We start from the raw sequence: 15,050 nt of genomic DNA on the forward strand, positions 1-15,050 counted from the left end.
GAGCAGTTATTTTATTAATAAAGTAAGCGAGATGTTTATTCTTTCGAAGAGAGTATGCATGATTCTATTTTAGAAAATGGAAGCTTCATTATCACTGGCCTGCATGCAGGTTTTGGTTTCCGTTCCGAAATCCTAAAACCTGCTATGGACCATGACATACTTTGATAACACAGGATTGCAAGAAGAATACTACGGTTTACCTGGACACGGCCTTCATCTGAACTATATATTTTCAGATCATGCCTATATGTACTGTGCAGGCGAAGCAATCCTGGTCCTTCACCTAAGTGAACCAAATTTGTAAAAATCAACACAACATTCACAGGCATTAACTGTTTAGTCCATTCAGATGATTCACAAAACACTTGAGAGCCGCTGTCTAGTGAAGTCTGAACAGAAATAAGAGCCAAACTAACAAAGAAAAAAAAGGATATACTTAGGGTACCAAAGATCAAGAATGGGAATTAAAAAAAGATCAAGAACGGGAATAAGCGCGATCAAGAATGTGGTCCACATGGCGAGGGCACAACAGCAAGGTCTTTTATCCGGAATCCAGTGACATAGTGTATGTGTTAGATGAGTTCAAAGCAGAATCTGAGCATTCGGCAGTTGCTTTCACTCATCGGTCGCATGATCCCCTGTGAGGTTTACCCTCTAGTCTGTGTTGTTTAGGACTTTTTTGTGTTTATTTCATTTTCAAGATGCTTTTTGCGGTCTTCTATATGACTATGCTTTTCTGCTTAATGATAAGATGTGCAAAACTTTTGCACGTTCTCTAAGGATATGAATGGACATGAGACAATGGAGTATGACCATTTAAGCAGAGTCAACAATCTGACCAGCAGAAAGGAGCTGCATGGTAAATTGAGGAACATGAGCAACAGAAGGAACATGAAAAGATGAAGTTCTAAGAGTGCTTTTCTTAATGGTGAGGAGGTCCACATATACCCAACCCAACACCTAGGTATTTTGTTCCTGAGGGCATGGTATGTCATCTTCGCCGTTCTCCTTATGGCCTTAAGCAAGCCCTTTATGCTTGGTTTGAGCGTCTCACCTCTGGTCACTGCTGGGTATTTAGTGAGTGATCATGATCCTCCACTCTTGTCCACCATTTGTCCCGAGGTCGGACTCGTCTTCTTCTATAGGTGCAATCGGCCTTGCTAGTGACCTTATGAAGCATGAGCTCGCATAGCATACTGGCGTTGATGTTTCCTTCTTGCGATTCCATGTGCAACAGCTGTTTACTCTTTAGTATGTGCCTTCCTGGCTTCTGTTTTGTGGATTTTTCACTAAGGCCCAAATTAGAGCACAACACAAGTTTTACACCTCCAAACAGTGTTGTTCATCCACCATGAGTTTTGAGAGGGGGAGAGAGAAAACTGTGAGTTCTTTTTGGCGTATTTAACACACTACGTGCGGGTATATATCAACATATGGCCTCATGGAAATACAAGCTGCAAATTTCCTCACCTTCTTGATGACATGATTGTAGGAGATATGCCCTAGAGGCAGTAATATCAGTTATTTTGTATCTCCTGGTTTGTAATGAAGGTTTATGTTCCATGCTATAACTGCAATGATTCTCGAGTCTGCAAATAAAACGAGGCTTGGAGGGAAACTCATGTGCACGTGTGGGATAATAAACGGTAAAATGTATTCCTAGTCAAGCCTCTATGACTGGCTCAAGTATTGCATGATGATCCTGTTTTCCTGATCATGGGCATGACTATGCCGGCAATTTTGAGGGCACAATTATTAGTAGAACACTTGTGTTGTATCGACCCAATTTGATGTTATGCTATGAGATACATTCGTCACAAGTTAATGGTTAATAACACAGAGAAGTCAATGTTTGCATAATTCCTTAGACCATGAGAGTATCGAGTTCCTTCATACTTGCTTCGTGAACTTTGGGGTATGTTAAACGTCATCCGTAACTGGGTGGCTATTACGGTGGCTTACGGGTTCACGGAAAAGTATGGCAAGTAACGAGATAGCTCAAGATTGGGATTTGCTCCTCCGACGATGGAGAGATATACTCGGGCCCTCTCGGTGTAACGGTATCCATCATCGTCTGGCCAGACACATTGTGATTTGATCACTGGGATGCCGGAACACGGAAACGAGAAAAGAGAACAAAACCGGTAACGAGGTAACTTGCATGGTGGACAAAATTGTTGATCCACAGGAATGCAATAAAACTCACCTCGGGTGTTTGTGACATATCGTGAAGCAACAGGAATAGCTCAAGGCAACCGTAGGTTCACTCGAATATTCATTCGTGTGGGTATAGGGGTCAAAACGGGTGTCCACGGCTCCGATGTTGATCATTGATCGGAAGAGGTTCCAGGTCATGTCTATACTTCACCGAACCTATAGGGTCACACGCTTAAGGGTCATCTATCTGTTGAATACTAGACAGGGAGTCTGAGAGAAAATCACCGAAAAAGTTTCGGACACCGGAAAAGTTTCGGATAGCGGAATCATACCGCAGAGAGAGGTCATCGGATGAGTTTCAATGATACCGAAAAGTTGTTTCGGGATATACCATTAAGTCAAATTGGTTTCGGCAAATGCCTGATAATTCTTAGAGGGTGCCAGAATCATTCTGGAAGCTTTTTGGAATTTTCTGAGATAAAAACCGGAAATGTTCCGGAGCTGCCGGAGCCACTTCAGATGCGTTTCGCAGATGAAAATCACTAAAACCGGAATTGTTTCGGAACGCGTTGAAAATTATTATGGTGGGTACTGGAAATGTTCTAAGCCCACATAAATATTTTCAGTTCGAACGGACACTGAAAAATGTCGTCGTGAATAGTGAAAGTGCTTTTTGGGATATTTTATGGTGAGTCACCTTTTGGGATATTTCCAAAAGGCTTCTAGAAGGGCTTGGGGGCCAAGCATGCTCCTCATGGGGGCCCCCCAAGGGGGTTGGCCGGCCACATGTGTGGGGCTCCATGGAGCTCCACTTCCCTCCCCATTATGCCCTTCATGTGTGACATTTGCATGGGCATTTTGGGTTTTTGTGAGCCATTCCTACCCCTTGGCTTTCCTATAAATAGAGGAGGAGTGGGCAGCCCAAAGCTCATCCCCTTGCTCTCATACACATGCCATGCATTATCTGGCTTCTTCTCTCCCTCCCACGAAAAGAGTTTCGTAGAGCCGTAAGGCTGTCTGGGTTCCGGCAGGAACTAGTTCTGGACGGCGAAGCCCTGCCGGATAGCTGGCACCGTATGTGTGCAACCCCGTAGAGAGGTCGTAGTTTCGGTCTTTTGCCCGAGGGGCTGTTCGAGTGTCCTCCCGAAGGGCTGTCCGAGTCTCCGTTCGAGTTTCGAGGGTCCTCCCGAAGGGCTGTCCGCGACATCGTCCGGGGGACTGTCCGACCGCCTCCCGAAAGGCTGTCCGGCGAGGGAGTACATCCTTGCGGTTGGGAGGTTGTAAATCCTAGCTGCGAGGATCTGCACCAACGATCTCCACCGACTCTTCTTCCGCTGCGCTTCGAGTCGGTACGGAACAGATCAAACCTTGTATGCAGTCTCCATAGTGGTCCTGAGCGTGCTCGCTATACCGAAAATTTTCGTTTTCTGTCGCGTTCCCCTACAATGATAACTAAAAAAAATTCAACATACAACTTGCATTAAAGTAAATCAACTGAACTGAACCTAAACTGACCAGAAATATTGAAATTTTAGCCAAAGCCAAAGCTGCGCACTGAAACTCAAGTGGTAACATTAAGAAAAATTGTTCTAGTGAAAAGTAGAATAATATGGATAGCTTATGGAAAATGTTTAGTTACTCAGTTCACACATGCATTTCAGCTAAATTCGATTATCTCTTTGGCGACTAAAAGAATGATGTGGCAAATAGACAATTTGATATAGCAAATGTACCAAGGTTTATGAAGGCGTACTTGGATACATATTATTTCTGAAATATCTTCCCAGCTCTTCTGCCTGCACAATGAAAAAATGCACATGAAAAATGCATGACAGGAATTTATGTGAGTGAACTTAAAGGAATTCAGGCATGTTAAGGTTGTAGAGATAAAATAGTAACAACTTTATATTTAGAGAACAGTAGGCTCAATATTTGTACACTGGGATACGAAAAGATCGTTGAGCTAACCCAAGAAACATAAGAAATCAATAAAGTAATGCATAACATCCTTAACACCCCAAAATCTTTAGCAAGGTGCCCATTATGTTCATCAAACAATGGCTTAAGAACATAACAGAAACTTGAACATGTGAAGTAGTGCCAACCTGCTTTCTTCCTGCATGGGTTAGAACACCACCATACTTAAGAATCATTAGGGCTTCGCTTGGAACCTCCTCCTCCCCTTCTCCACTACTTTTAGGAATATGGGCCCAGTTTGATGGTTTTAGCTGTACTTTCCTATAGATACCTGAAAAGTGTCCACCCTGAAGGCCACAGGAAGTAATATTTAATGTGTGTAAAATTATTGTTTTCTTCAAATACCCAAGGATAGAAAGATGTGCAGAATACATGTGCTAAGCAAAATATACATGTCTAATCATATTCCTGTATACCGCAGCACAAGTGCATTTCAGGACGAGAAACATGGCTAAATAATTTGCCTACTGATGTCCTTGTATTTACATCAACAAAAAGTATCCTTAGAAAATAGTTTCATATTTGAGTTTCATGCAGCATTATAAGCTAGGACAGTATTTTTGTCAAGATAAATCTAACCTCACTGATGACCAGGCTGTTTTATGAGTAAATATGACATATGCCGCTGGACCACTTAGCCTCAAGTTTGGGATGGTAGTATCGAATTATAGTTGAACATAAATCTTGGAGAACCAAAGATAACCCTCTAGGTGAAACGAGATTAAGTATAACATCTGTCCACAACCATCGGATGGATATTATAAAAATTGGATTAGAGATTTTGGACGGCTCAGATCAAAAGCATATCAACCAACTCGTGCATTTTTATGTTGGTATACATAATAACAGCAGACATTTCTCTTCCGTTCACATATACATGGAGTCACATTTCTTAGTTCTTGTAGAATCTCGCTAAGTCTACTAAGTTTTCACTATGATTTAGTTCCCACCGTCAACCAAATAATTGTATCTTCAGATCTAATATTTGCATGCTGACATGTATAAAATTCCAGGTTGTTAAGAGAACTGTATGGTGTAAGGATATATCAACTTGTTTGCACCATGACTTCTATGCTTGCTTTCTAGGTAAACAAGGTATACAAAGAGATTATAATCTAAAACATTATCGAGGTCAATCATAATTTATAAATACTTTAACTTTGTTACCTCTTCAAGAACCGCTCTAACTTGCCGTAGCTTCTCTGCATGCTCGACCTCAGCATCACTATCACTTTCACGGCCAGATCTGAAGTTCATAGCAATTTTCTCATCTTTATTGAGGACGCAAAAGAGAACCAATATTAAATAAATTTGATTTATGTTCTAAATATGAGAACAATAAGGTAGTAAAATTATGGTCAGATGCTGTGAAACCTACTTAAGAATTCCACTGGGCTCCCGCTTGGGAGTGTGATGACTTCTTAAGAACACTTTTAACATATTCTATAAGTGGTGTGTATGAAATTTGGTAGCTGTTGTCCAAAATTACCCAATTCAATGGCACAATGTAACAAAACAGAGTAATCCTACAACAACAACATCAAAGGCTTTAGTCCCAAACAAGTCAGGGTAGGCTAGAGCTGAAACCCATAAGATCTCGCAACCAACTCATGGTTCTGGCACATGGATAGCTAGCTTCCACGCACCCCCGTCCATGGCTAGTTCTTTGGTGATATTCCAGTCCTTCAGATCTATCTTTACCGACTCCTCCCATGACATGTTCGGTCTACCCTAACCTCTCTTGACATTATCACCACGCTTTAGCCGTCCGCTATGCACTGGAGCGTCTGGAGGCATGCGCTGAATATGCCAAACCATCTCAGACGATGTTGGACAAGCTTCTCTTGAATCGGTGCTGCCCCAAATATATCCCGTATATCATCATTCCAGACATGATCCTTCCTTGTGTGGTTGCATATCAATCTCAACATGCGCATCTCCGCTACACCTAACTGTTGAACATGTCACCTTTTAGTCGACCAACACTCAGAGCCATACAATTTGCAAGTCGAATCGCCATTCTCTAGGACCTGCCTTTTAGCTTTTGTGGCACTCTCTTGTCACAGAGAACGTCAGAAGCTTGGCGCTACTTCATCCATCCGGCTTTGATTCCATGGCTCACATCTTCATCGATATCACCATCCTTCTGCAGCATTGACCCCAAATATCTAAAGGTGTCCTTCTGAGGTACTACCTGCCATCAAGGCTAACCTCCTCCTCCTCATGCCTAGTAGTACCGAAACTGCACCTCATGTACTCGGTTTTAGTTCTACTAAGCCTAAAACCTTTTGATTCCAAGGTTTGTCTACATATCTCTAACTTTCTATTAACCCCCGCCCGACTATCAATGACTAGCACCACATCATCCACAAAGAGCATACACCATGGGATATCTCCTTGTATATCCCTTGTGACCTCATCCATCACCAAAGCAAAAATATAAGGGCTCAAAGCTGACCCTTGGTGCAGTTCTATTTTAATCGGGAAGTCATCATTGTCGCCAACATTTGTTCGAACACTTGTCACAACATTATCATACATATCCTTGATGATGATTGTTAGAGTTATATACATATAGCCATGTAACCTTTCGTATTTACCCTATTGTATAAGGGGTTTCCTGCATATATTCCACACCTGTACATGTATATATATATATATTCCACACCTGTACATGTATATATACTGGCCTATGGCCACCTGGAAATACAAGTTGCATATTTCCTAACATGGTATTAGAGCCAGGTCAATTTTTTTACACGCCGCAACTCGTGTGATTGATCCTCCCGTGGCGCCGCGGCTGCTTCTCTCTCCGCCGTCGACTCCCCACGTCCGCTCCACTCTTTCCTCGATCGAAGCCGCCGACGCGAAGCCGGTCTCCTCTCTGCTCGACACGAAGTCTCCGGGATCGAAGCCACCCGCTTCTTGCCCGACCTCTGCTCGAGCTCGGATTGAAGCCGCTCGGCTCGAAGTTGCCGGGATCGAAGCCGGTTCCGCTCCATCGCTCCTTGCCAACTCCAACTCGTCGCCCGCAGCCCCCGATTGGATCGGCCTACTCCAACTCGTCGCCCGCAGCCCCCGATTGGATCGGCCTGCTCTGCCCCGCCCAGACTTCCGCTCGAGGCCAGATCGAGATTCTGCTTCCGAGGCTCGTCCACTTCTGATTCCTACGGCCTGATCGAGCCTCCTGCCGCTGCTACAGATCGATACTCCTGAACGTCTGCCTTCTATTGATCCAAAAAAAAGGCACGATGTCTCAGTCCTCGGGTTGTGTTGTTGTTCCTCGCTGTCCATTGATTTTTGATGGTACCAACTACATTGAGTTTATCGGCTTCATGCGCATTCATATGCGTGGCCTTCATCTCTGGGGCGTTCTTTCTGGTGAAGTCCCCAGTCCTCCTGTGGCTCCTACTCCGCCGACGCCATTGGTTCTTGCTACCGACGCTGATCAAGCTGCCAAGGATGCAGCTAAGCTGGCTGATGACGCTGCCGTTCTTGCTTATGATGAGCAGGTTCAGACCTATAAGGACGCACTTCAGACTTATCATGCAGATCTGTCTGCTTACACTCAGTGTTCTTGCTTATGATGAGCAGGTTCAGACCTATGAGGACGCACTTCAGACTTATCATGCAGATCTGTCTGCTTACACTCAGTGGCTTGATGATGATGCTCGTGCCGCAGCTATTCTCACTGCTAGTGTTCTGCCTCAGTTTGCCTCTGAGTTTCTCGGCCTCTCTACTGTATTCGAGATGTGGACTCGGCTTCGTCAGCGCTATCAGCCCTCTGGTGATGCCTTATACCTATCTGTGGTTCGTCAGGAGCATGCTCTTCAGCAGGGTGACTCCACTGTTGATGAGTTCTATGCACAGAGTTCTGCTATCTGGCGTCAGCTTGATTCTCTCCGCACTGCTGGTTGTCGTACTTGTCAGTGTTGCCAGGCTGTGCGGGCTAATTTGGAGTTTCATCGTGTCTACGAGTTCTTGTCTCGACTCCGTAAGGAGTTTGAGCCCCGGTGCGCTCAGTTGTTTGCTCGTGGTCGTATCTCCCTCATGGAGGCGCTTTCTAAGATCCGTGCTGAGGAGACTCGCCTCCGTGGCGCTGGTTTACTTGAGGTTCCCTCTGTGCTTGCTACTCGAGTTCCTACTATGCCTGCTGCACCGACTCCTTCCCACTCGCGTGCTCCGCCGCTCTTGCCTACTCCTACGGGTGGTCAGGGTCGGTCTCGTCCTCACTGCGACTACTGGAAGATGGATGGTCATGTTGAGTCTCAATGCTTCCAGAAGAAGAAACACATGCGTAAGGCGCGCTCATCAGCTTCAGGGACTTCTTCTACTTCGACATCTTCAGCCACCGCCTTGACTGAGCAGGATATTCTGCGACTTAAGCGTTTGCTTGCCGCTTCAGGTTCTCCTTCGACAGGTACTGCAGGTTCTGTGACTGATGCTTCCCGCACTGAGCAACCACCCTCTACACAGTCAGGTACATCCTCGTGGGTTCTGGACTCCGGAGCTTCTTTTCATATGTCTTCTCATTCTTCCAGTTTGTCCTCTCTTAAATCGCTTGATTTTCCTGTTCATGTACTCACTGTTGATGGTACTCCTCTTTCTGTTGCTAGTCGAGGCAATCTTACCACACCTTCTTACTCTGTTCCTGATGTTGCTCATGTTCCTCAACTTACCATGAATCTTTTTTCTGCCGGTCAACTTACTGATTCTGGTTGTTGCGTCATCCTTGACGTTGACTCTTGTTCTATTCAGGATCGTCGAACGCACACTTTGGTTGGGGCTGGCCCTCGCCGCCGTGACTCTCAGGGTCTTTGGGAGCTAGACTGGCTTCATGTTCCTTCCACTGCCACCACTATCGCTAGTCCATCAGCTTCTGTCGCTTCAGCTACCGATTCCTTCCAGCAGTGGCATCATCGACTTGGTCATCTTTGTGGGTCTCGCTTGTCGTCATTAGTTCGTCGAGGTCTTCTGGGGTCTGTCTCAGGAGATGTCTCTTTAGAGTGTCAGGGTTGTAGACTAGGAAAACAGATTCAGTTACCTTACCCTATTAGTGAGTCGGTGTCTCAGCGTCCTTTTGATTTAGCCCATTCTAATGTATGGGGTCCTCTGATGTATGGGGTCCGGCTCCCTTCGCTTCGAAAGGGGGCCATCGATACTATATTATTTTCATAGATGATTTCTCTTGTTAAACTTGGCTTTATTTTATGAGTTCTCGCAGTGAGGTTCTTTCCATCTATAAGCGTTTTGCTGCCATGGTTCACACTCAGTTCTCTTCGCCTATTCGTGTGTTCCGTGCTGACTCCGCTGGCGAGTATATTTCCAAGATGTTGCGTGGTGTTCTTGCTGAGCAGGGCACTCTTCCTCAGTTCTCTTGTCCTGGTGCTCATGCTCAGAATGGCGTGGCTGAGCGAAAGCATCGCCACCTTCTTGAGACGGCTCGTGCGTTGATGATCGCCGCTTCTCTTCCACCTCATTTTTGGGCCGAGGCTATATTCACCTCCACCTATCTCATCAACCTTCAGTCGTCCGCTGCTCTCCAGGGTGGTGTTCCTTTCGAGCGTCTCTGTGATCGTTCTCCTGATTATTCGACGCTTCGCTTGTTTGGTTGTGTTTGCTATGTTCTTCTTGCCCCTCGGGAACGCACCAAACTGACCACTCAGTCTGTTGAGTGTGTTTTCTTAGGCTATAGTGATGAGCATAAGGGCTATCGTTGTTGGGATCCTATCGGTCGTCGGATGCGTATTTCTCGGGATGTGACTTTTGATGAGTCTCGTCCCTTCTACCCGCGTCCATCTTCCTCGACCTTTTCTGTGGAGGATATCTCTTTCCTCACTTTTCCCGACACACCTATCACTCCAGTTGAGCCCTTGCTCTCCGTCCTGCTCACTCTACTTCTCCACCTCTTGCCGATTTGCCGCCACCATCTCCCACGGTTTCCTTACCTCGCATGTCACTAGATTCTGCACCTTCATCCCCGGTGATTTCTTCGTCTCCACCTCCTGATTCTACCTCGGCTATTCCTCCTAGTATTCTTCCATCTTTGCCTCAGCATTACACTCGTCGTTCACGTACTGTGGATGTTTCTGCTGACATGCCGTCCTCCTCGTCTCAGCCTACCTATGGCTTGCGTCCTCGTCCGCTTCCGCCTGTTGATCGCCTTGGTTTTTCAACTGTTGGTGTTGTTGTTCTTGAGCCGACTTCTTATCGTGAGGCTGTTGTTCATCCTGAATGGCAGTTTGCGATGGCAGAGGAGATTGTTGCTCTTGAACGCACTGGTACATGGGATCTTGTTTCTCTTCCTCCAGGTGTCCGTCCCATCACTTGTAAGTGGGTCTACAAGGTTAAGACTCGCTCCGATGGTTCTCTTGAGCGTTACAAAGCTCGTCTTGTGGCTCGTGGTTTTCAGCAGGAGCATGGTCGTGATTATGATGAGACATTTGCTCATGTGGCCCATATGACCACTATCCGCACACTTCTTGTCGTGGCCTCTGCACGCCACTGGTCTGTATCCCAGCTTGATGTTAAGAATGTCTTTCTTAACGGTGAGCTGCGTGAGGAGGTATACATGCAGCCACCACCTGGGTATTTTATTCCTGATGGCATGGTATGTCGTCTTCGTCGCTCTCTCTATGGCCTTAAGCAAGCCCCTCGCGCCTGGTTTGAGTGTTTTGCCTCTGTGGTGACTGCCGCTGGTTTTTCAGCGAGTGCTCATGATCCAGCATTGTTTGTCCACCTTTCTCCTCGTGGTCGGACTCTTCTTCTTCTCTATGTTGATGACATGATCATCACTGGCGATGACCCCGAGTATATTGCCTTTGTAAAGGCCCATCTTAGTGAGCAGTTTCTTATGTCCGATCTTGGACCTCTTCGCTATTTTCTTGGGATTGAAGTCTCTTCTACCTTTGATGGCTTTTTTATATCCTAGGAAAAGTATATACAGGATCTTGTTCGTGCTGCTCTTACCGATGAGCGCATTGTTGAGACTCCAATGGAGCTCAATGTTCACCTCCGTGATACTGATGGTGACCCCTTGCCTGACCCGACGCGTTATCGTCATCTTGTTGGGAGTCTTGTCTATCTAGCTGTCACTCGTCCGGATATCTCTTATTCGGTTCATATTCTGAGTCAGTTTGTCTCCGCTCCCACTTCGGTTCACTATAGTCACCTCCTTCGTGTTCTTCGATATCTTCGGGGCACGATCTCTCATCGTCTATTCTTTCCTCGCTCCAGTTCGTTACAGCTTCAGGCCTATTCGGATGCTACGTGGGCTAGTGATCCCTCCGATCGCCGTTCACTTTCTGCTTACTGTGTTTTTCTTGGTGGTTCTCTCATTGCCTGGAAGACGAAGAAACAGACTGCAGTTTCCCGTTCAAGTGCAGAGGCTGAGTTACGAGCTATGGCTCTTTTGACGGCAGAGGTGACTTGATTACGGTGGTTACTTCAGGATTTCGGTGTTTCTGTTACTACACCTACTCCGCTCTTGTCTGACAGTACAGGTGCTATTAGCATTGCGCGCGATCCTGTGAAGCATGAGCTCACCAAGCATATTGGTGTTGATGCTTTCTATGTGCGCGCTGGTGTGCAGGACCAGGTTATTGCTCTTCAGTATGTGCCTTCTGAGTTACAGTTGGCGGATTTTCTTACGAAGGCCCAGACTAGAGCGCAGCATGGCTTCTACCTCTCCAAACTCAGTGTTGTTCATCCACCATGAGTTTGAGGGGGGGTGTTAGAGTTATATACATATAGCCATGTAACCTTTCATATTTACCCTATTGTATAAGGGGTTTCCTGCATATATTCCACACCTGTACATGTATATATACTGGCCTATGGCCACCTGGAAATACAAGTTGCATATTTCCTAACAATGATGAGCTACACAGAATCCTAACAGAGTAACCCTAACTCTTACAATATTTGATGATGATGAGCTACAAAGAATCCTAACAGAGTAACATGTATCTCTTGCATTTTCCACAGAACTAATGATGTTGAGCACGAATTGGACGGAAAGCAATTATAATGTAAACATATTTAAAATAGATCTTGGTGGGGGTATAGGGATCGTTTAGAGCTCCATAAACCATAAAAGTGGAGCAACCTTGAGATTCCAGAAAGTTACCTAGCACGTGGTACAAGGATTCTTGTTGCATCTAACAGATCTTGCAGTTGCAAGGCACTTTTAAGCTTCGCCTGCGTAATTATAACAACAGATTTTTTGTCAAGCAGCGAAGATACAAAGGATTTGAATAGAACCAAATAAAATTAACATAATTTTCTCACCTCCGCATGGGCCTTTCCGCCATTGTATTTCAGCATCAATTTTAAAAGCTTCTCTTGAGTTATTTTCAGCTTTACCTTCTGCTTTGGTGTGCGATCCCCACTTGCATAATTTGCAGTATCAGAAAGCAGCTTCATGGTAAAAAAAAATTGAGAATCTTAATAATTATCCTTACTGGCGTATAACAGCTATGACACAGCGCAACTCTTCTGATTGCGTGGGTATGCCCACAGTTCCCAGTTTTCGATTTCTTACAGCATCTGATGGTTGCGCTGGCTCACTGATTCTCCATGGAAGATGGGCAGGAATGGTATAAATATGTGGAGCTTTCTCATCAAGAAACATTTTCCTCAGAATGCATGCAGCATCATCATAGTACCTGGAATTATGAAAGCATTCGCCATCTAAATAAGATATACAAAGGACTTCTGGGCTCTGACCATACTAATACATGAAAATTTTAGAATGGTCGTTGTCACCAGAAAGATGCTTACTTGTATGAGCTTTTCACAAAACTCCAGCCATTCACATCACATACATAAGATCTTGCCTCCCCCAGGTCACACCTTAGAAGATCAAAGCCACATACCTACACACAAAAAAGGGATATGTAACATGGGGATGCTACGTAAGTGCGTGGTTGGAAATTTCAGATAGCTTCAGTCTGGGCTCTGCTCATTTGGAGATTGGCTCAAGCAATGACGAGCATAGCTTATATTCTAGATTCTTGTCCAGTTAAATTTCAACCATAGAAGACCATATGAGGAAGTGCACTGCTCAAGGAATCGATCATGTTCTGTGGATTTGGTTTGACCTTGTTCAACACCAAGGTCTACCATGGAAAAAAGAGTCTGGACCTTATCAGATTTTACCATTTAACAAATTTGAAGTCAACTGCTGAGACAAGTTCTTACATATTGACACAGGCTTTGGCCTACGTCCTACTCCCAATGTGGCCGTCTCAAGATTAGCCATGAGTGATACCAAGATACACTTTAGACTGATGAAAGAACGATAATTAAGCTAAGCCTATTTCAAATTTCTGGCTGAGTTGCGGCCAAAACTCACCTACTCTGACTTCCACAGCAATCAATTGACATTTGATAACAAACAAATCCAACTGGAATGTTTGAGAAGAGAAAACAAGAATGATCTCGATGTTGGTATCCACTTTTTCTGGTTGTACCCACACTCTAACAGCTCATAATGAATAAGAGAGATATATGCATAGGTTCTGAACGTAGATTTCATCATAGTAGTCATTAAAAGAGAAAAGCATCTTGAATGTACCGCTTGTCTGAAGGCTTGGCAAACATTCCGTGCAATTTGTTTCTCGGTAGGTGTCAGTAAAACAGGATAGCGGACCTTCAAGCAAGATACCAAATACATTATAAGACAAGACAAGAAACGAAGGAACACACCAAGGAAGCAATTTATCACTTTCTCTTTTCTTTAATTGTTCCATCAACATGCCAAAAACACTAGTCTAATAGATATAAAGTAGTGAATCCTAATGAGGCAAGGAAGGGTACCTCTTTTCCATCAGAATTTCTCATGACAACCCCATCTACAACTGGGGATTTACGAGCTTCAGCATGTGCATATCCTGGTCCAATTGTATAAACCTACAACAGAAAGCGCACATTCCCTTTTCAGTTAATAGAAGTAAGAGTGTATCTAACAATATAACTATCTATTGCTGCTTTCCTTAGAAGAAGAAATGTAGCCATTACTACCATATAACTACTTTAGTACTGTGCTGCCATGCAAAATTCTAACAGAATCACTAAATTACCTATACAAGTAGGGATATTGACTACAAGAGTATTTGTGCTGTCACTTCAATTAACAGAGATATATTTAAAATGGACCATATGGGCTAAATCCACGGACCTGTGGTGATACGGTGGGCACTATTGTATTGTGGATGACATATCACAAGAATGATTACAATCTTGGTAATCAGATAGTACTTAAAATCTCTGCAGTCAGTTTGGTGACAAGTGCAGATTAAATATACGGCACTCGAGAACTCGAGGGATGAATTCTCACTGCTTAGTAACTCAATCAAGAAGCTAATGCAGGACCAGATCTGTTTGAGCCTGTTGTGGATGACCGTCTTGTTGCTTAATTTCTTTACATGAAATCTGGGTTAGTGTTTTTATAGCTTATAATAGGGCAAAAAAACACCCTGCATCCATCAAGAAACCATGATGTTGAAGACGGACTTCCTTCGGATGCCAGAATTCAGGGTGAATTTGAACCCCTTTTGGTAATTCTACAGAGATTCTAGGCTCCTTATCATGGTGGGTTTTATGATGCTCAAGTAAATTACAGAGTTTATGACATGTGTTGATGAATGTATCTTTCTATTCAAGTGTCTAAATTATAACCATCAGCAAGTTGTACAAGCCCATTTTTTCACATATTACACAGGAGAGGAAAAATAAAGAAAAAGAGAAAGTGATAAATGCAAGGTGTATCACCTTGACATCTGTTCCTCCTGTAGGCATGAACTCCTCATAAATGTAAGATCCATCTCGCCTCACCTTCCTAACTTCTGGATAAAATTCACTAGATCTGTTGCCAACCTGCATAAATTTGGAGGAATTTTACATCTCATCACTGC

At 44.3% G+C, this 15,050-nt stretch overlaps 1 protein-coding gene across 3 annotated transcripts in view; it reads right to left on the reverse strand.

Annotated features, from left to right (window-relative positions):
- Window positions 1-15,050, reverse strand: part of LOC119269196 (inositol hexakisphosphate and diphosphoinositol-pentakisphosphate kinase VIP1-like) — a 29,501-nt gene that overhangs the window by 6,955 nt on the left and 7,496 nt on the right. For 2 of the 3 annotated variants that reach the window (XM_037550982.1, XM_037550984.1), the window contains 11 exons: window positions 14,908-15,012; window positions 13,954-14,046; window positions 13,712-13,786; window positions 12,916-13,010; window positions 12,597-12,800; window positions 12,424-12,523; window positions 12,263-12,333; window positions 5,302-5,380; window positions 4,263-4,421; window positions 3,911-3,953; window positions 201-283 (listed from right to left, as the gene is read on the reverse strand). In XM_037550982.1, coding sequence (XP_037406879.1) covers window positions 201-283; window positions 3,911-3,953; window positions 4,263-4,421; window positions 5,302-5,380; window positions 12,263-12,333; window positions 12,424-12,523; window positions 12,597-12,800; window positions 12,916-13,010; window positions 13,712-13,786; window positions 13,954-14,046; window positions 14,908-15,012 — 1,107 coding nt within the window. Of the gene's footprint in view, window positions 1-200; window positions 284-3,910; window positions 3,954-4,262; window positions 4,422-5,301; window positions 5,381-12,262; window positions 12,334-12,423; window positions 12,553-12,596; window positions 12,801-12,915; window positions 13,011-13,711; window positions 13,787-13,953; window positions 14,047-14,907; window positions 15,013-15,050 lie in introns of all 3 variants that reach the window. The other variant, XM_037550983.1, reaches the window with a different exon arrangement.

Source organism: Triticum dicoccoides, chromosome 3A (genome assembly GCF_002162155.2).
Source record: "Triticum dicoccoides isolate Atlit2015 ecotype Zavitan chromosome 3A, WEW_v2.0, whole genome shotgun sequence".
Classification (NCBI taxonomy): Eukaryota; Viridiplantae; Streptophyta; class Magnoliopsida; order Poales; family Poaceae; genus Triticum; species Triticum dicoccoides.